At 47.7% G+C, this 20,019-nt stretch overlaps 1 protein-coding gene across 2 annotated transcripts in view; it reads left to right on the plus strand.

The window, feature by feature from the left end:
- The window catches only part of SLC22A15 (solute carrier family 22 member 15), a 107,735-nt gene that overhangs the window by 43,337 nt on the left and 44,379 nt on the right, over positions 1-20,019 (plus strand). For both annotated transcript variants that reach the window (XM_086950415.1, XM_086950414.1), the window contains 2 exons: positions 3,214-3,426; positions 11,732-11,864. In XM_086950415.1, the coding sequence (XP_086806541.1) occupies positions 3,214-3,426; positions 11,732-11,864 (346 nt within the window). The remainder of the gene's footprint in view (positions 1-3,213; positions 3,427-11,731; positions 11,865-20,019) is intronic.

Below are 20,019 nucleotides of genomic sequence, written 5' to 3' on the forward strand. Positions count from 1 at the left end.
TACTTATAAGTGTGACTCTTTTGATACTGTACAAATTCCATTTATCTATCCTAGCTGCCAGTTCACAATCTGGAATTAGGAAAAGGCGGTGAGTAAATCTTCCCCTACCCTCTACCCTTCGATCTCATGCACCTTACTTAATGCTCGGTCGATGATTAAGCATCGCTGTGAGATTTATGAGTACTTAGAAGCGCACAACCTGGAAATTATGGTTGTTACAGAAACTTGGGCGTATGTAATCTCCTGCCCAGATATCATAGCGACCCTTCCTTTAGGTTATCAGATTGCCCGCTTTGACAGGAACCTGAAAAAAGGTGGCGGGATTGTGATTCTTTATAAAAACTGCTTTGAGATGACCGGTCTTCCGGCCCTCATCTCAGGCTGGGAGGCTGTCTTGTTTAGTTTTAATGAGAAGAACCAAACCAAGTTGCATCGTCTTTTAGTCGATAAAGCTCCTGGTCCTCAGACTGCATTCTTGGAATCCGTTAATGAATTTCTACAAAGTAATGGACTTCTAGATAATTTTACTATACTGGGAGATTATAATTTTCATCTTGATGAGTTGATTAATAAAGACACCATATCTCTTACGGATAATCTATTATGTTTTGATTTACAACCACTAGTCGCTGCTCCCACCCATCAAGCTGGCCACATGCTAGATGGTATTAACACGAATTCTCTGGACTTGTATTTACTCTATATCATACAGGTTACTTGGTCTGATCATAAGGATGTCCAATTTGAGTTTTGTTTCAAGCAGGCGAAGACAGGACTCAGCTCAGAACACCAGATTAAGAAGATCAGGCCTTGGAACAAAGTAAACGAACAAGATCTAATTAGAACACTTGAGTCCACTCATTTGGTGTGAACGGTCACTCCTGATATGGCAGCTTTGCGATATTCCAACTAGATTCACGAGGCTGAAATGACATTAGCCACTTTGAAGAAAGTCATTAGTAACAGAAGAAGCCTGTCGGCCCCTTTGTTTTCTGATCAATTAAGACAAAAAAAGAAAATGTGTTATCAAAAGGAAATAGAGACAGAACTATGCCCGGCGGAAGAAGTGAGATATAAAGAGCAGCTTCAGGAATATAAAAATTTGATTGTAGCTGAGAAAACAACTTTCTTTACCAATAAAATTTGATCGGAGTCGAACTCGCCACGCCAGTTGTTTAAGACGGTGTCCAGTTTATCAGACCGGGTGGCCTCGCCTACTCGGCCTCCCTCACTGCTCATTTGTGAGGATCTACCAAGATTCTTTAAAAACAAAGTTGAGGCAGTCTACAAAGATCTTATTTTTAATAATGGCTCGAATAATTGACCACAAACCTCTTATAATGCGACCTAGGCCGTCAGTCTCTCGATAGCATCCCTGCTTTTTCTGTAGATCACGTGATTGAGCTCTTAAAAGGAAGTAGATCTGGTGCTCCCTCGGACGCCTGCCCTCCCAAGCTGTTGCACAACATAGTAGATTGGATTGCACATCCACTCTCCTGAATGTTTAACAACATTTTAATATCTGGAATTTTTCCCTCTGAGTGGAAAAAGGTTACTATCCTGCCTCTCCTCGAGAAACAATCCCTAGACCCAGCTGAAGATCAAAACTACCCCCCTATATCAAGACTACCGTTTCAAGCGAATGTAGTTGTAAGACATCTCAATTCCTGTCTGACTCAGTACCTGGAACAACATGACGTTTTAGATGGGGTACAATTTGGGTTTAGAAAAGCTCATTCGACGGAGACAGCCTTACTCATCGTGAAGGAAGAGGTTAGGGCGATGCTGAACCGTGGTGATAGAGCTGCGGTGGTCCTTTTGGACACAGTAAGTCATGTAATTCTGAAGCAGCGGCGCCTTGACATCGGTGTCAATGGTACAGCCTACGAACTGCTCTGCTCTTTTCTGGACGAGAGAGAACAGTCTGTTTTTTGGGGGGATTTCAGGTCCGAATCCATTTGCCTGCCTTGTGGGTTTCCGCAGGGCTCATCAATAGCCCCACCTTATTTAACATCTATGTGGCCCCTCCTCCGCTTCCGGACGGATATCTCATTTTGGAATCCATCCTGGTGGCCTGCGGATCTGTGTCCTGTCCTCATCCCAGTGGCCAAATCCAAGAATCTTGGAACAATATTTGACACTAAGTTGTCCTTTTGGGATAATGTTAACCATCTTACATCTTCTTGTTTTTATACATTGAAAATCCTACGAAAAATGACCCACTTTCTACCATTGGAGTTACAAAAAAGTGTATATTCTTCCCTAGTCCTATTGAAATTGGACTATTCTATGCCCTTTTGGTTGGTGCCCAGCAAGGTATTCCAAGCAGACTTCAGAGAATACAAAACGCTGTGGTCAGGGTTTTGAAAAACATTAACAAATCGGAATCAGTGACCAAATACAGACATTAGCCACACTGGGTGCCAGTCAAAACAGAGTAGCTTTCAAGGCCTTGTGCATAGTCCACAAAGCAGTGCATCTTCCTAAACTGCTTAGGAAGACATTTTCATGGTATCACCAAATAGAACAATGTGGTCTATGAGTTCCATGACTTTGTCAGTTTCCCGCTTTCACAAGGTTTCTTGGGGAGGGAGAAGTTTTTCTTTCCACATCTCGCCTTTGGACTCAAATGCCCATCTCTCTGAGGAGCTCCACCAACTTTTTGGCTTTCAGAAAGCTTCTCAAAACCTGGCTGTTTACTCTTTCGCTTGAGATCCTGCTTTTTAATCTCTCTTTTTTTGCAAGCAGCGCCAAGACATCTTTCGGAATACGCTGTGCGTTATAAATTAAAATCAAATCATTAACATGATAGCAGGAGTGGGGACCTCTAGTGCCTTGACTCGTGGCAGTGGGCTTCAGTATGTGTAGTAGTGTGTCCTGATTGAGGAGCCTGGTACCTCTGGTCCTGTGACTGTGCAGCAGTGTGCGTGATTCTGAATAGTACCATCAGTGGTAACCTCATGGCAGGAGTTGCTTTGACTGTACCACTGTGTGTTTCAGTAAGTGTAGTGCTATGACCTGGTAACTCGAGCGAATAACTATGGTGATCCGACTGTGTGGCTGTGTCTTCCTTGTGTATGGTACTGTGATCTGGCAGCTGAAGCAGTGAGGAAACTGTGGGGCGATCATGTATCCACCAGAGATCTTTGCCGATGCGCAGAAGCCTTTGTGTCTGTGTTGTTTTTGACTCTAGTTTCCTTTTTGCTTCTCTAGCTCTACGCGGCCACAGAAGCTGTCCTCATCGCACTAGTTGGTGCAACGCCTCGTTTCCAGTGGGACTGGAAGGGTCTCACCGTTAATAACAGTCTTGGGAACCAGTCCGTGATCAATGACCAGGCCTTCCGGGACTGGTATAGGACAGCCAATCAGAGCGAGCGGGAGAAGCGCATCCTGTTCGATAATGACTTCACTTCAATCGCCACCGAGGTAAGATCTGGCCACGCCATTTAGGTAATATCCTGCATTTAGTCTCCTCTGTCAGTATCCCACCTTGGTGTGCCATCTCATCTGGATGCAATCTAGTGATAGCTTTAATGATGCTGATATGACATGCCTCCTGGAGGTGTGGAATTAATGACACTTTAATGATGTTGATATAACATGCCTCCATGAGGTGTGGTTTCTGGCAATACATATAACAATGTTGATATAACATGCTTCCCTGAGGTATGGAATCTGGTCACACCTTTAATAATGTTGATATAACATGCCTCCTGGAGGTCTGGAATCAATGGCACTTTAATGATGTTGATATAACATGCCTCCATGAGGTGTGGTTTCTGGCAATACATATAACAATGTTGATATAACCTGCTTCCCTGAGGTATGGAATCTGGTGATACCTTTAATAATGTTGATATAACATGCTTCCCTGAGGTATGGAATCTGGTGAAACCTTTAATAATGTTGATATAACATGCTTCCCTGAGGTATGGAATCTGGTGAAACCTTTAATAATGTTGATATAACATGCTTCCCTGAGGTATGGAATCTGGTGAAACCTTTAATAATGTTGATATAACATGCTTCCCTGAGGTATGGAATCTGGTGATACCTTTAATAATGTTGATATAACATGCTTCCCTGAGGTATGGAATCTGGTGAAACCTTTAATAATGTTGATATAACATGCTTCCCTGAGGTATGGAATCTGGTGATACCTTTAATAATGTTGATATAACATGCTTCCCTGAGGTATGGAATCTGGTCATACCTTTAATAATGTTGATATAACATGCCTCCTGGAGGTGTGGAATCAATGACACTTTAATGATGTTGATATAACATGCCTTCATGAGGTGTGGTTTCTGGCAATACCTATAACAATGTTGATATAACATGCTTTCCGGAGGTGTTGAATCTGGTGATACCTGTATTGATGTTGATATAACATGCCTCTTACTTTGAAGTGTGGAATATGGTAATACAGTTAATAATGTTTATATAACATACTTCCTGGAGATGCTGTATCTGATGATACCTTTAATAGTGTTGATATAAAATGCCTACACCTTTCATAACGTTGATATAACTTATCTCCAGGAGGTGTGGTACCTGGTGATACCTTTAATAAGGCTGATATAACATGCCCCCAGGAGGTGTAGATGGCTGCAGATCTGTGTCCGAATAAATAACCACTTATCTTCATGATAATAAAAGTCCTAAGGGGGGATGCCTGGCTGATGCCACCCAGGAGTCGCATTGGCGTTGCAGGGGTTGGGAGTGATTGATTGGTAGCATGTTTGCATAGTAAATTGGTACTTGGTACTCTGTGGCAAACCTAGTTTCCATGGTGATAGAGAACCCTTTATTTCTACTATGGCATTTATTTCACCGCCCCCCAACCCTTCCAACATGGAGTCCCTGATGTGGCTGTTTTATCTCTGAAGTTTTTGAAATAAGGCTTTAAGCTGCGCACTTCAGGTTATTATCAAGGAGACAACGATAAATCGCCACATAACCAAGCTCTCAAACCCCAGGCGCCTGCAGTGTTAATTAAAAACTTTATAACTTTAAAAAGGAAAGTGAAAATAATTCACCGTTTAACGGAGCACCGAAGAAAAGGCAAAGTAAATAGCTAACATGTAAAGGCAATTTACAGAAGAAATAAAACTAAAAGGCGCACTTTAAACCAACTTGTTACTGAAGAGAAAAGAACTATTTGTAGGTGGAAGTGAACAATGTGCTTAAGCTTTGTGCAGTCACTCAACATGGAGGGAGCCAATGGGTAAGCTGGGCTGACCCTCTGTTTCATGCAGTGTGCTGTGATGGGGGAAGCAAAATATGATTGACAATTTAGGTGACCAATAGGTGTAGCCCTCTCACCGAAAGCCTATCTAAGTAGCTGTGTAACAATTTGTTTGAAAACCATATTCTGGCAAGACAGTTAAGGTTATTTCAGAGACCAGACCTAAAATTGTCACAAACCCATGTCAAATTTTATTCCTTGATAGTTTGACCTTGTTTAAGAATATTCTGTCCTGGTATGTAGTTCCACTAGTTTCAGATTTTGCCAGTCTCCACTTCTGGAGTTTGAGGGCTAAGTTTATATATAAGTGACATTTCTGTGGTTGGCATACGGTGTTCATTGGGCACTAAACCGGTTCACTTATATACTGAATGTAGGAAATTAGGGTCTGCTTCCTACGGTCACCCCCACTTTTTGCTGTGATTCTCTGTTTTTTTTACTTTAGTGTGGCTGTGGGCCTGCTGATCAGACCCACAGCCCAGCTGTTCTCTCTCTAAATTGATACCATGGGAATTGGGTCACCTCTGTGAGCCCCTGTACAGTGCACCATAGGTACCCAGGGCATAGTTGCTTCCAAGGCCTACCAGGGGATGCAGCCTGTATTATGCCACCCCTGGCTGGCCATCCAAACTGACACCACAGGCTGATCACTCAGCTTGGTTAAGGTGTTGTAATCACCCTTGCTTAGATATAGTATACCTATATCTACCCTTATATATATAGACACATATATACCTATAAGTCACTCCTATGGCAGGCCTTGACAATCCTGAATGCAGAGTGCTTGGTTTCATGTGAGATGGTGCTCTAGCATGAGCTGAGCTCTTCTACAGCTTTCGGAACCTTCTCCTTATAGTGGTTCTATGATATAGCCATACCATATACTCTCAAGTGCATTATAATCCTTGCGGTTAATGCTAACTTCAGTTTGGCTTTATCAAAACATGTTGTGTAAGGTGTCAAACACTTTGGAATACTACCCCCCCGCCCCCCTTTAGAGGGAGAAGACATGTAGTTACTGCTTTACCCGGTTAAAGTTGAACAGAGTTTCAGCATCACAAAATGGATGCTGCTGCCACAGACACAAGTCTGATCTCCTGCAGCTGGGGGAAACTCCAGCAAGGGAGGCCTGGACAATAGGTTTCCTGTCGAGGAAGGTGCCAGCACCTCCCCAGACAGCCTGAAGTGTATTGGGGCAGGGTGGGTTGAATGGAAAGATGCTTTTCCAGACACTGCCTGGGGCACACAAGGTGCTCCATGCATAACCTGGTTCAAACCAGTTGCTGGGGCACTCCAGCCTGCTCTGGCGCGAAACTGGACAAAGGGAAAGGGATGTAACCACCCCCATCTCAGGTCCACTCATAGGAGGGACCTAGCAGGTAATCCAGTCCCTTAGTTTAGTATGAAGATAGGAGCTGTGTCTAGAGACATTAGATTAATCCTGGATGAAACTTTGACACAAACTCTTGTACCTTCGACATTCTATATCGACTAGAAGACTGACGACATCTCCCTTGTGGTCAAGGAGTGACCCCTCTGTGCAAACAGGCACCACCAGTAACTTGCCGGTTTGGTTTGTCGACGATCCTGCCGGAACCCGAAGACTGAGCTACTCAGGGACAGGACTTCCAGACTTCTCCGACTCCGATCCACATCAAAGCTGAGACCCGTGCCGGACATGACAGACGTGGGACCGGACACCCTGGACATCCTGCATTTTGCTAACAGTGCAACTCCTGAGGCACCCTCGCAGTTGTGCATTGGGGTTTGAGAAGCCCCAGACCCGAGCTACATTTGCACCAAAGCTCAGCCCTCCACACTCCACGAGTGCCGCATGGGACCTGCTCCTGCATTTCAGCTCGACGCGTCTTCCCAGTTGCTAGCCCGTTGGCTAGTGAGCCCTCTGAAGACGAACCTCTGAAACTAAACTGCTTTTCTGGTTGCTCCAGGCTTGCTCCAGCTTCCCTCCAAATGAGAAGCTCCCCAGACCTTGCTGGTCTGACTAGAAGCCCATCTTCACTTTCTGCGTGGATTGTTGGGTCCAGTCCGGATACCGACACCGCAGTCAACTAGATCCTTTGTGGGACAGCTCGAATCCATCTCCTGGTCGTCGTCCATGCCTCCTGGTCCTCGTGGAGAGACAAGCTTCACCTCTTCACCTCTTCACCTGAATCAACTCGACATCGCCTGGTTCCTTCCTCAATCAATCAATCAAAGACATTTATAGAGCGCGCTACCTACCCGTAGGGTCTCGAGGCGTTTTGGGGGGGGTGGGGGGGGGGGTGCCGCTACTGCTCGAACAGCCAGGTCTTGAGCTTCTTCCTGAAGGAGAGGTGGTCTTGGGTCAGGCGCAGGTCGGCCGGGAGGGAGTTCCAGGTCTTGGCGGCCAGGTAGGAGAAGGACCTTCCTCCTGTGGTGGCTCTGCGGATGCGTGGGACGGCGGCGAGGGCGTGGCTGGCGGATCGGAGGTGGCGTTTGGGAGCCTGGTTCCTGGTGGCGTTTGGGAGCCTGGTTCCTTCCTGGTCACTGGCTAGTGACCCAGACTCTGTTCCCTCTGCTTTCAGGTTCTTCACGTCTCCGATCCTCCCTTGGATCCACCCGGACACTTTTCCTCTGGTCGCCTGCAGCACTTCTTTGCAGATCTCCATAGAAAACATCGACGAAACCCGACACAAAAAGACACCTATGCACCCGGCTTCCCTGGATGAGGTAACTCGAGTACTCCGGTTCTTCTGTGGGTGTTGACTCTCGAAGTGTCCTAGTTTAAAGGGGTTTTACCGTAGTCCATCCGGAAGTATCCTTAATCAGTAACTTTGTAACTTCTTCGTTCTCCATTATAAGTCAATGGTAACTCCCAACTGTGTTTAGACACTGCAAGCGTATCCCGTGGGTCTCCTACTTCCTAACCTTTGGTTGTCTAGTGTAGCCCCAGCGATTCCCTAGGCCCTAGGCCTATTCCCGAAGTGGTTCTTATACCACTTACTTAGTATATGGTTCGTGAGGCCCCCAGGGCAGAACTATATTTGTGCAACTTATAGTATGCTTAATGAGTCACTTGTGATGTATATCGATCTCTGACCCCATAAAGAGTTCAGAGGGGTTGTGTTAGAAATAAATACATATATATTTGATATATACCTTGTGTGGTGTCCTTTCATTTGGTACTCAAGGGATTATAATTGGTAAAACTGCTTGCTTCACATGCTCTCTGAGGTTTTAGCCTAAGACTGCTTAGGCCTAAGCCCAAGAAGCTTGTCTATAAGGTTGACTTTACAACCACCATCAATAAGTGTCGTTTAGACTGGTGCAGGGTGCCCACTAGAATAGTGGACAGCATATGCCAGGCCAACTTCTCACACTGAACTTGCCAACTGTGTTTGTGGGGGTGTCATGATGACTGACAGTAAAGAAATGATCGTACATTTGAGAGAAGATCCATGCAAATAAAAGTGTACACAAATAATCTGGATGTATTTGCACTAATCCCAAGTAGGACCTAACTCCTTGAGAACATGTGGTCTCCTTAAGCTACTTTTGTTATCTAAATTAAAGTTAGTGCTGTATAAAAAAGAAATAAAAGAGCTAACAATTTGAAATAAGAGTAGAATGAATTGTAAAACGTCAAGAATACTTAATATAAGAACACAAGCAATAATCTTAATGAATAGAAAACAAACCTGGTGAATGTTGCTCATAAATTAAACTTGAATTCCGCACCCTTTAACTCAAGGGGATTATGGTGCAGCGCCCCCTTCTGTGGGAAAGGGAAGTATGCAGCTTCTTAATGTACCACCCTCAGAGGCACCCTGATCTACCGTCCCCCGGGACCACACACCCAATTCAGCGAGGACATAGCCGACTTCGTCAGCCCGCATGCCCTCCCCTCTGCTGACTACATCCTCCTGGGGGACCTCAACTTCCACCTGGAGAACAACAACGACCGCAACACCACCACCCTGCTCGACAACCTCGCCAACCTCGGACTCCAGCAACTGGTGACCACCCCCACCCACCTCGCCGGACACACACTTGACGCCGTCTTCTCATCCAGCAAAGACATCGCCTTCAGCCACGCCACAGGACTCCACTGGACGGACCACAGCTGCGTCCACTTCACCTTCAGAAGAACGATGACCCACCACCACCAGCAACAGGTCGCCCGCAGAAGCTGGAGCAAGATCACAGCCGACCAGCTCGCCGCTTCCCTGAGCCAGCACCCTCCCGCCAGCTCAGCGAACCCCAGCCAGGCCGCCGACAACCTCACGAAGTGGATCAGCAACTGCGCGGACGAACTCGCCCCACTGAGGACCCCGCCCAGCAGACCCGGCAGCAAGAAGGCCCCGTGGTTCACCGACTAACTCAAGAGCTCCAAGAAGAACTGCCGAGCCCTCGAGAAAACCTGGAGAAGGGAGCCAACACCGGACAACATGACCACCCTCAAGCTTGCCACCCGGAAGCATCACCAACTGATCCGCGACACCAAGAAAACTGCATTCAAGGACCGGTTGGATAACAACGCACACAACAGCAAGGAACTCTTCAACATCGTGAAAGAGCTCTCCAACCCCAACGCCGGAAACAACGACATCACCCCATCGCAAGAACTCTGCAACTCCCTCGCCTCCTACTTCCACAACAAGATCGCGGACATACACAATAGCTTCAACACCCAACCGACGAACGCCACGTCCAACTCGACCGAACCACCGCCCCCCACCACCACCCTCCGCGCCTGGACTCCGATCTGCACCGAAGAAACCGTCCGCATGATGAACTCCATCCACTCCGGATCTCCGACCGACCCCTGCCCTCACCACGTCTTCAACAAGGCCGACGCCGTCATCGCACCCCATCTGCGGGACATCATCAACACCTCCTTCACCACCGCCACCTTCCCTGAGAGCTGGAAGCATGCCGAACTCAGCGCTCTACTCAAGAAACCAACAGCGGACCCCACCGAACTCAAGAATTACCGCCCCATCTCGCTGCTCCCGTCCCAGCCAAAGTCATCGAGAAGACCGTCAACAAACAGCTGGCCGCCTTCCTCGAGACGAACGGATCCCTCGACCCCTCACAGTCTGGCTTCCGAGCCAACCACAGCACCGAGACCGCCCTCATCGCTGCCACCGATGACATCCGAACCCTGATGGACAACGGAGAAACAGCGGCCCTCATCCTACTAGACCTCTCCGCGGCCTTCGACACCGTCTGCCACCGCACCCTAGTGCAGCGCCTCAGCAACGTCGGAATCCAGGAGAAGGCGCTGGAATGGATCATCTCCTTCCTCGACGGAAGAACTCAGAGAGTCAGTCTACCACCGTACAAGTCAGAGGCCACCAAAGTCATCTGCGGCGTCCCTCAAGGATCCTCGCTGAGCCCAACCCTCTTCAACGTCTACATGAGCCCCCTCGCGGCCATCGCACACCAACACAACCTCAACATAATCTCCTACGCCGACGACACCCAGCTGATCCCCTCCCTGACCAACGACCCCGCCGCTGCCAGAGCCAACCTGCACGAAGGGATGAAAGAGGTAGCCGAGTGGATGTCGACCAGCCACCTGAAGCTGAACTCGGACAAGACGGAAGTCCTCATCCTGGGATCCTCGCCCTCCGCCTGGGACGACTCCTGGTGGCCCCCCGCCCTGGGCACCGCACCCAAACCGACAGACCACGCACGCAACCTGGGCTTCATCCTGGACTCCTCCCTCTCCATGACCAAGCAAGTCAACGCCGTCTCCTCGTCATGCTTCAACACCCTGCGCATGCTACGGAAGATCTTCCGGTGGATCCCCACCGAGACCAGGAAGACTGTCACCCAGGCACTCGTCACCAGCCGTCTGGACTACGGCAACGCCCTCTACGCCGGAACCACCGCCAAGCTCCAGAAGAGACTCCAACGGATCCAGAACGCCTCAGCCAGACTCATCCTCGACATCCCACGACACAGCCACATCTCCGGACACCTAAAAGACCTGCACTGGCTCCCGGTCAACAAGAGAATCACCTTCCGTCTCCTTACCCACGCACACAAAGCTCTTCACGACCAAGGCCCGAGCTACCTCAACAACCGCATCAACTTCTACGCTCCCAAACGACACCTCCGATCAGCCAGTCACGCCCTCGCCGCCGTCCCCCGCATCCGAAGAACGACAACAGGAGGAAGGTCCTTCTCCTACCTGGCCGCCAAGACCTGGAACTCCCTCCCGACCGACCTGCGCCTGACCCAAGACCACCTCGCCTTCAGGAAGAAGCTCAAGACCTGGCTGTTCGGGTAGCAGCAACACACCCCCCCCCCCCTAGCGCCTTGAGACCCTCCGGGTAAGTAGAGCGCTCTATAAATGCCTGTGATTGATTGATTGATTGAATGTATGACATGTGCCTCTCATCACAGCAAAGCTTAGTGCAAACAAAGACCTTTAAGAGCGAGACTTGCCTTCTTTCCACCCTCTAACCACACCTCTTGTTCCTCTGTCTCTCCCAGTGGTGCCTGGTGGACACTGCAGCGTACAAAATCAACTTGGCCAGCTCCCTCTTCTTTGGTGGCGTCTTCTTTGGCGTACTCATCTTCGGGCAGCTGTCGGACCGCTTTGGGAGGCGAAAGCTGTACCTCATAGGTAACCACAACAGTGACTTTTCTCTCCACTGTATGAAACTTACCTGTCCTCTGAGGGCAGTGTTATGAAGCTTAGCTTGTTTGTGTTAAAACTTGTCTATTATTATCTTTGGTTAGTTGTAAATATCTCAAATGTTAAACTTCCTGGTACTCATTGAGTATGTGGCAGCAGGTATTTCTATGCTTCTGCATGTGAGTGTCAGCCCCATCACTGTACAACTTTCTTATTTTCATATTTTATTGATCTTTATCCGAAAACCTTCAATGGTTTTGCCCTGTAAAAATTGGAACCGATCAATAACTGGCCACGTTCAGATTTAGTACAAGTAGGGCATAACATGGAGCGGCCCTGTAGCATGCTGATAGATGCTTGATTACATTCTGAATGATCACCGTTAACTCGGTTGACCTGTCATAATCAAACATAAGGACCAATACGGGATTAAATTCATAACAATGACAAACTTTGCTAATTAGCTAGTGAAGATAACATGTTAGTAGTAAATAAGTTACAACCTAGCATGAGTATAAATACAGCATTTCATTTTTTTTTGTTTTGCAATTTTTTATTGTTATATAGTTGTGTTTAAACAGGTCTGGGCAGTGATAAAGTACATGAAGTATGTCACATTCTGGGTGGGCACATCCCTGACAGTCGGCATGGTGTGATAGTCATCCGGCTCTGAGCTTTTGTGGGCTCTAGCATCAGTATTGTATCGTTCTGAAGAGAGTAAATGTTATTCTAGATTCTCTAACTCCCCGCCTAGATCTCCAACCACCTCTTTCCAATCTTCTTCTGTATAGCCCACTTGTAGTAGTCCTTCCCACTTGGCGCGCAATTGTGAAAATAGGGGTTGGAAATGCTTATTTTCTACGATTAAAAGATAAAAGCCTAAAACCACTCCCTTAAATAGTCCCCAATCCTTTAGATATTGCAGTTAGGAGGAAAGGTTTCGGACCCACTGCGGTTCACCCAAGGTAGTGCGAAAGGAGTGATTCAATTGTAAGCATTTCCATTCCTGGCTACAAGGGAGATGAAACTATTCCTCTAGTGTTGCAAAGTGTTTAAGGTGTCTCTCTCTACCTGAAGCTGATCAATCTTTTGAATCCCCTTTGCCTGCCATGACTCTCAAGCTACGGGTTTACCCCCTACCTGAATCTGTATGTTATGCCAAATCTGTTCCCCGGTATGGATGCAAGTGTCGCCTAGAAACAATTTATGTAAATGCTGCCAAGTCAGATTAGTTATGTGAATGATTGGATTTGTGAGCTGCGGGGCTGTTGGTTTCTGGCTGTATAGTATTTGAAGGTCTGGGCCTCTACGTTATCATCTGTTGAATGTCCTACCAAAACGAAGTATCCGAATGCGTCGGCCAGAGGTATGGTAGCTGAGATAAATGGAGTGCTGTGGACTAGTGTTCTGCTCTAGGAAGGCCCAATCCACCTTCCGTTCTATGGGCTATCATTCTAGGCTTCATACCTCTCCACACCAACATCTTTATCCCCTTGTCAGTGCGTCTCCGGATGGAGATCTTGACTGCAAGCAGCAGCGCCCGTAAAGCATATGTGAATCTGGGGACTGTGACCATCTTGACAGCCCGAACCTTGCCCCAGAATGAATGGTTCGACTAACAATGCTTTCCATATTCTGCCTCAGTAGTTTTCACAAGTGGCTCTATGTTTTCTGCAACCATCCTTTGCAAACCCTATAAATGTAAATCCCCAAATAATTACAGAGTTTTAACTTATAATTTGCCATAGCTGCTGTTTTCATTATTCTGGACGGCGGTAGTAGCTCACTTTTATCCCAGTCGATCTTGTAGCCAGAGATGTCAGAGAAAGCTGGTATCAAGGACATCACAGAGGGCAACGAGGTGGCCAAGTCTGTCAAAGCAAGCAGAATGGCATCTGCATAAAGAATAATTTTGGACGGGCCTGCTGGTGTTGGAACCCCTTGATTTGCATATTCTTTCTTATAGTTGCTGCCAATGGTTCTAATGTTACTATGAACAAAAGGGCTAAGAAGGGGCGGCTCTGACTCTTATCACCTCGCACCAGGAGGGAGTCCGATAGAAAACCCCCACAGTTAGCCTGAGCCATGGGGCGATATAAATCCATCTGACCTTGCCGATTAGGTCATTGCCCAACCCAAATCTACTAAGTGTACAATACATGTGCTCTCACTTTATCCTATTGAACACCTTTTTGTTGTTGATAGATTGCGACCCTCTCCAAATAGGAAGAATCGCGGGGCAGCACCCTTGATGGCTGTTTGACTACAGTGCAACCCCAATGTAAGGTGAGGTCACACGTGGAGTACAACCTCTCCCAGAACGGGACGGAGTGATCATGCGAGACACAAAAGGCCAAGTTAACTAAGGAGCAGCTATCCGCCCTTATTCAAAATAGTTCAGTGAAATTCTCTTACTATTCCTTGTTCCAGGGGGTAACCATTCCCGCCCTGAAGAAAGTCCAGCACCCTTTATGGGGCAGCAGCGGACTGAAACCTGCTGGTAATAGGGCCTTAGGACCATAATATCCCTTCTGACCCATTTTTTTCAGTTTTTAGTGTCCCTGGCAGATCCAAGAATAAAGGGAAACTGGGATCTGCCTGAGGATTTTTAATCTTTATCCCCCTGGCCAAAAACATCTCATTAAGTGCTCCCTGAAAGATGCTCGAGCCCTCCCTGACTTCTAGGCGTCAGGGTGTCCCAATGATGAAACATGACACCACTAGCGTGTGTGAGGGAATATAAAACAAAAGGACGTGCCTCCTTTCCCACTCGGGACTGGTGCAACATTCATATCTTCACATAGGATTCTCCACCAAGTGTTAGTTCAGGAATTGTTCCTAGAAACGTAATCATTTAACATCGGTTAAATAATCAGGGGAGCACTCTTGGTGAAATAGTGTTGATGGATAACGCCATCCGTTCCTCCAGTGCATTCTTTGAAAGCCACAAGACATGAGCTAATGTACGCAGATGTTTGCATGAGGTTCTGCCCTGCACAAACCCTACTTGCGAGCCATGTACTAGAGTAGGGATAACCTTTTTGAGATGCGAGACCAGTATCCCCTCCTTACCTGTATATCTACGTTCAGCATGCAGATCGGGTGGTAGCTGCTACATGGCATTGGGTCTTTCGCTTCCATGGGGAGGACTGTGATCTGCTCCCTACTGGAAAGAGATTATAGACTGCCCTCAACCTTAGTCTCATTGTAGGCCTCTTACAGGGAATCTACAGCTTTGTTTCTTACCCATTTATGACATTTTCCCAGACATCCATCTTCCACTGGTGCTTTGTTGCAACAGGTGGTTTGTTAAGGCCTGGGAGATTACATCTTTTGTTTTCTCCCTCTAGCAGGCTCTTCCTGCTTCTTTAAGGCAGGGTAACCGAAGACCATTAAAAAAAACTGCCCTCTTTATAGCACAGTTTAGAGCTATATAACTCCGTATAGTAACTCGCAAATGCTCAGATACATTCTAAGGCTCAGTGAGGATTTTGCCATTTGGTGTTCAGTTCGATTTTGCTCTTTTTAAGCTGGCTTCTAGTATTCTTCGTGGGTGTGGAATGGCGGTCCCTCGTCGTAGTTTGGATATTCCGTACTGAGGACGCTTGTTTGTCGACTTGACTTCTATTGGCAAGGGCTGCGTCCCTCATTAACTATCCTCTGATTGTGGCTTTCCCTGCACCCATAAAGTCTGGGATGAATGGCCTGAACCCCTATTGTCCGCAAAGTAAGTGGTAAAGTAAGTAAAAAAGTAAGTGGTAAAGTGAGACATCAGTAGCATTTTTTCCTGGGGCATTTCAAAGTACAAAAATATAAAGGGACCTCAGCTTTCCATAGGGCTTACGAAAATTCTAATTCAGCTGTATACCGGTTGTAATAGAGGGTCATTTCCTAAATATTGCTACCCATGACTGTTGGTATCACTGCATGGGAGAGCAGAAAATAATCTGGCCTCGATCGTGTATCATGGTCATGTGAATGATGAGTGGCTGTACAAGGCGCCAGTGTCAGTCCGGCCATTGCCATCGCTAGCATCGGCCAGTCTATTTCATGAACCCTGTCGGCAGGGCCCGTCTTGTCTTTTATTAGATTGGGATAATGTTCCCGTCCCCACCCAGAATCAAGTGGAAGGTCCCCGTTTCTGTTAGGACTCTGTTGAACCGAAGAAGACATCGCTCGTTACTCCCGTTTGGTGCGTAGATGAAGCCCATACTCTACCACACACCTTGAGTTTCACTATCACATACCATCCTTCATCACCTGCCCGTGCGTGTAGTACTGTGCAAGAGAGTAACTTTATAAGTGAAACAGCAACTCCACATTACCTAGATCTGGAACCACCGGGTGTTCCCCCAATCTGTTGTGAGGGAAGTTTGCAGCTGAAACGAACCCGGCCCACCCAATACTTTTTAGTGTGGAGGATTCACTCTGCGATATGTGCATTTCTTGGATGAGTGCAATGTCTGTTTATTTGGAAACCGGGTACAAGACGATCCTCTTCTGCGTTATGTACTGTTGAGGTATCTGCTCCAAGCAACCCGAGGAGACACTGATCCATGCTGCACTTTGATTGGTGGGCCTCCCCTCTAGCGATACCAAACTCCTCAGTGTTTAGTAAAGCCATCTTCGAACTGTGGAGTTCGTAATGACAAACTCCCAGCCCATGTACTCCATATGGCTTTTACTGCATTTATAGTGTCTAAGAGTGGACTTAGACTCTGTAGGGGCATATTGCTGCCCTCCCCTGCAGTATAATACACCCTGCCTTGGGGCTGTGAGGCCTGCTAGAGAGGTGAGTTAATTAGGACTCAGGCAGTGGTTGTGGGCATGGCACACAGGGGTGTGTGCCATGTTGACTCTTGTGTTTTGCCTGCACTAAACCAAACCTTCTGCATCGGCTGTGGATATGTGTTAGGTGAGGGGTTGCTGAGGGTGGCACAATTCATATTGCAGCCCTTAGAGACGCTCTCAGGGCACAAGGCGCTTTGTACCACTGGAACCTTTTACAAGGAGCTTACATGTGGGCCAGAGGTACCATTTGTGGGAAAAAAAGGCACAGTTTTGGGAAAGAAAGTAGACACTGGGAACCTGATTTGCAGGGATCCAGTGCACACTCCGTCAAAGTGCATCAGCAATCAAGCAAAACGTGGTGGTAACCGTGCAAAAATGGTCTTTTCCGACAGGGAATGAAAGTCATCAAGACTCCAGCCTCAGTGGCTGTGGTCCTACTGTAGGAAGGTGGATATCTGACTATGGTTACCCCAAACTTTTTGCCTGGTGTTTAGCTGGTTTTTGACTTAGTTGGCCTGGGATCCTGATATTCAGGGCCCCTGGCTAATTGCTCTCTCCTTAAAATGGACTCCATGTACCTTAGGTGCATACACAATTGGAACTGGTTCTCCTTATAGGCCCCTGTAACAGTCTACCATAGGTACCCAGGGCATAGGTGTCACCAAGGCCTACCAGGGGCTGCAGCATGTATTGTGCCACCCCTGGTCTGGCCTCCATATTTGACACAACTGGCTGATCACTCAGCTGGGGTAAGTTGGTGTAATCACCTCTTACTTAGATATAGTATATCTATATCTAACCTTTCTGGACACATAGTAACCTATAAGTCACTCCTATGGCAGGCCTTAACAATCCTGGAGGCAGAGTGCTTGGTTTTTTGTGAGATGGTGCTCTAGCATGAGATGAGCCTGTCTGCAGCTGTTGGGAACAACTCCTTTAGCTGTTCCGGGATATTGCCATACCATATACTCTTACGTGCATTATAATCCATCGCGGTTATGTGCTAACTTTGGTTTGGCTTTATCAAAACATGTCGAGTAAGGTGTCATACGAATTGGGATACTACCCCCTCGCCAATTCTGGCGACGGGGGTAGCATTCCACCCTTCTACAGGGACACGACATGTACTTAACCTGAACCCCGGTTAAAGTTAAACTCGAGCCTCAGCATCACAACATGGATGCTGCCACCACAGACACAAGTCTGACCTCCTGCTGCTGGGAGTCCTTCCAGCGAGGGAGGCTTGGACAAAGGGTTTCCTGCCTTGGGAGGTGCTAGCACCACCCCAGACAGGATTTTGTGTATTGGGTAGAACAGGGCTGAATAGTATTAGACATGCCTGGGGCACACAAGGTGTCCCCATGCATAAGCCAGTCCAAACCGGCTTTCCTGCCCCAGTCCTGGCGCGAAGCTGGACAAAGGAAAGGGGGTGTAACCACCCCCCTTCCTGGTCCCACCCAGAGGAGGGACCTAGCGGGTGATCCGGCCCCCAGATTGAGAATAAGAGTAGAAGCTGTGTCCCAAGACTTCAGATCATCCCGAACTCGACTTGAAACTAAGAAGAAAACTGGACTTCGGCATTCTGCTGCACAGAAGACTGAAGAGCATCTCCCTTGTGTCCAAGGAGTGACCACCCTGTGAATACAGGCACCATCCAGCAACTCGACGTCTGCTTTGCCGCCGCCTCCCGCCAGAGCCCGAGCCCAGAGCCCGACAAGAACCTGATTCCCAGACATCTCAGAGCCCGATCCACAGTCCCTGAAAAGAAGAGACCTGTGGAGGCACCGAGAGACGTGGTACCGGACCTCTTGAAAGACCCCCGAGAAGCTGACTGCGCCGCACCCGAGGCACCCTCGATGCTGTGCTTTGGGGTTTGAGAAGCCCCACTACCGAGCAGCATTTGCACTGAAGATCAGCCCCCCAGCATCTCCACGATCTGCGGGGGGCCCTTTTGCATTTTGCCATCGACGCGCCATCCTGGCCACTTGCCACGTGGCTAGCGGCAATCTTGGCGATGAAACCTACAATCAACACCGCTGGTCTGGTTGCTCCAGACTGGCCCTCGCTCCCCTGAGAAGGAGCACCCGCTCTGACCTTGCTGGTCCGAGTGAGAAGCTTGCATCGATTCCTGCGTGGCTTGCTTTGGCCAAGGCCTGTTTGCTCCGATCAAGAAGCTGACACCGCCATCAGCTAGAGCCTTAGTGGGACAGCTCGTGACGGACGTCCTCGACCTCTTCGTATTCACGTGGCTGCAGAGACAATCTTCACCTTTTCACCTGTTTGCGCCCGACATTGCCTTGTTCCCTCCTGGTTCCACGGTAGTCACTGGCTAGTGACTTTGAACATTGTCCCCTCTGCTTTCAGGTCTTCACCTCTTCAGATCCACCCTTGGATCCACCGGAACTCTCCACGACGACCCGCCTGCAGCATCTTCATCTACAGGCTCCATAGACCAGCACGACGAAACCCGACACACTTTGAGACATATGCACCCGCTTTCTGTGGGTGAGGTAACCCTGGCACTCCGGTGCTCCTGTGTAGCAATACACCTCTAGTGTCTATGTTCCAAGTTGCTATGTTCTAGGTCATCCGGAAGGTTCCCTTTTCAGTAACTTTGTAACTTTTACGCACCATTGACTTGCATTGGTGTATGCGTGTGCTTTAAGCGCTGCACCCGAGTCCCGCGGGCCTTTCCCGACTTCTTCTTCTTCACTGTTAGTCCCGAACAGCTCCAGCGATTCCCCAGGCCCTAGGCCTACTTCCTTTCCAACTAGTGACTCTTATACCACTATTTTAGTATATGGTTTAGGTGGCCCCTGGGGCTCATCCATATTGTGCAGCTTTTGTATATATAAACAGTGTTTTGTTTTAATGCATTTGCTTCTGTGCTCATAAAGAGTATAGGGGATACTTGTATTAAATAAATATATATATATTTTCAATATATATCTGTGTGGTGTCCTTTCATTTGGTATTCAAGGGGATTGTGTATGGTAAAACAGCTTGCTTCACATGGGAACTGGACCACACTGCTTTGTCCACGCTACCACTAGGATAGCTGGTCTATAAGGTTGACTTACAACCAATCATCATAAGGGTTGCTTGGCATGGTACAAGGTGATCACTAGAACTAGTGAGCATCATATACTAGGCCAACTACTCACACCTACCATGAATTGATAAAAAAACATACAGAGCTCCAGAAGATTCCTCGACACTCCAAGGCAAATTCTGTAATATCCCGGGCTGCACACAGATGATCCAAAAATCCCTCGACACCGATTGCCACCCATCCTGACAAGGTGTCAAGAATTCCTGTCATGTGAGGGGAGGAAAACGGTAACCAGCGAAA

Source organism: Lissotriton vulgaris, unplaced genomic scaffold (assembly GCF_964263255.1).
Source record: "Lissotriton vulgaris unplaced genomic scaffold, aLisVul1.2 SCAFFOLD_2637, whole genome shotgun sequence".
Classification (NCBI taxonomy): Eukaryota; Metazoa; Chordata; class Amphibia; order Caudata; family Salamandridae; genus Lissotriton; species Lissotriton vulgaris.